Source organism: Penaeus monodon, chromosome 34 (assembly GCF_015228065.2).
Source record: "Penaeus monodon isolate SGIC_2016 chromosome 34, NSTDA_Pmon_1, whole genome shotgun sequence".
Taxonomy (NCBI): Eukaryota; Metazoa; Arthropoda; class Malacostraca; order Decapoda; family Penaeidae; genus Penaeus; species Penaeus monodon.
In genome coordinates this window covers 5,866,449-5,867,825 of record NC_051419.1, presented here as the reverse complement: position 1 = coordinate 5,867,825, position 1,377 = coordinate 5,866,449, and the positions used below count along the sequence as shown (strand labels likewise).

General features: G+C 46.4%; 1 protein-coding gene across 1 annotated transcript in view; it reads left to right on the top strand.

Annotated features, from left to right (window-relative positions):
- Window positions 1-6: 6 nt before the first annotated feature.
- The window catches only part of LOC119594538 (hemicentin-1-like), a gene marked incomplete in the record, with an annotated part of 42,784 nt that continues 41,413 nt past the window's right edge, over window positions 7-1,377 (top strand). Inside the window, 3 exon segments of the mRNA XM_037943570.1 lie at window positions 7-104; window positions 371-552; window positions 1,127-1,354. Of these exon segments, the coding sequence (XP_037799498.1) occupies window positions 23-104; window positions 371-552; window positions 1,127-1,354 (492 nt within the window).

The window sequence follows — 1,377 nt, the reverse complement described above, 5'->3', positions numbered from 1 at the left end:
CCTCTTGGTGTCCGAGGCCGTCATGCAGGACACCGGGACCTATATGTGCGTGGCCGAGAATGAAGGAGGACGCGACACGGCCACCTACCAAGTCAATGTGTTAGGTGCGTAGCGAGGCGGGAGCAAGAACGCGGTGAATTGCGGGAAGGAGTAAAAGGTGTTCTGCGGCTGCATGAAGAGGGGGGAAGGCTTTTCACAAACGGATCTGCATTTTTTTTTTTTTTTACATCGAAGAATGATCACGGCTTATTTGCGTTTACCTGTAGATATCATAACAACGTGTAGGGACATTAAAAACTGAGGTGAAATTAGATCCGCCAATGAATGATATATATCATTACGTTTTCCTTATTTTGTCTTTTATTCACAGCACCACCAGTGATTATACAAGACAAAGACACGTTCCGGTCCGCAGTGGAGGGCGATGACGTGGTCCTCGACTGCGAGGTGGACGGCGACCCTCCGCCCGCCATCGTGTGGCTGCAGGACGGTGTGTCTCTGCAGGAACTGTACTTGCCGGCCATCACTGTCCACGACGTAGGGCGTGGGAAGGTTAGTCTTTCCTTCAGTTTCCCCTTCAAAGTTCTCTTGAAGTATTATAGATGGTTGAGAAGACGCTGTTCCATTTGTGAAAAGGGAGATCTGCACGTCTGGGCTTGCAGTAGCATGACCTTTTTAGATGGGCATTGGAAGCAGTCGTTTTTTCATCGTACTTTTAAAGATAAAATCAATATTATATTACTAGGTAGTTTAACATTATTATCAGATATCACCTTCTTTATAAAGCATTTATTTAGAATCGTTTCCTTAAATACAGATGCTTCCCTTCCTTTTTTAGTATAGAAATTTCTTTAAATGTACACTCTGCTACTCATGTCCTCATGACCTCCCATTATACTCACATTTCCCTTAATTCTGATACTATGATTCCACTTTTGACCGCTATCAAATTACACCTGACGAAATATAATGGAAAACTCGCCGTAACCCCACCATCGCAGACAATAAACCATTCCATTTCGTCCGTTTGGAATTTGACATCAGACAAATACGGGAACAGAGTTACTAATCCTTATACCATATACACAATAATCTCAACGCATCTTTCTCCTCCTAAAACGAAAAGTCTGAGCTGAGAATCAAGAGCGTGAGCGAATTCCACGCCGGTTCGTACACGTGTATAGCGAGCAGCGTGGCGGGGTCGGACGAACAGACGTACGTGTTGAGGGTAGTGACCCCCCCTCGCCTGGAGGACCCCAACGCCCCCACGTACGTCAGCGTCCGTGCAAGTCGGCCGGCGTCCCTCTCGTGCCTCATCCATGCGTCGCCAGATCCGCAGGTCTTCTGGTTCAAGGTAATTAATGGTGGTGATATTTT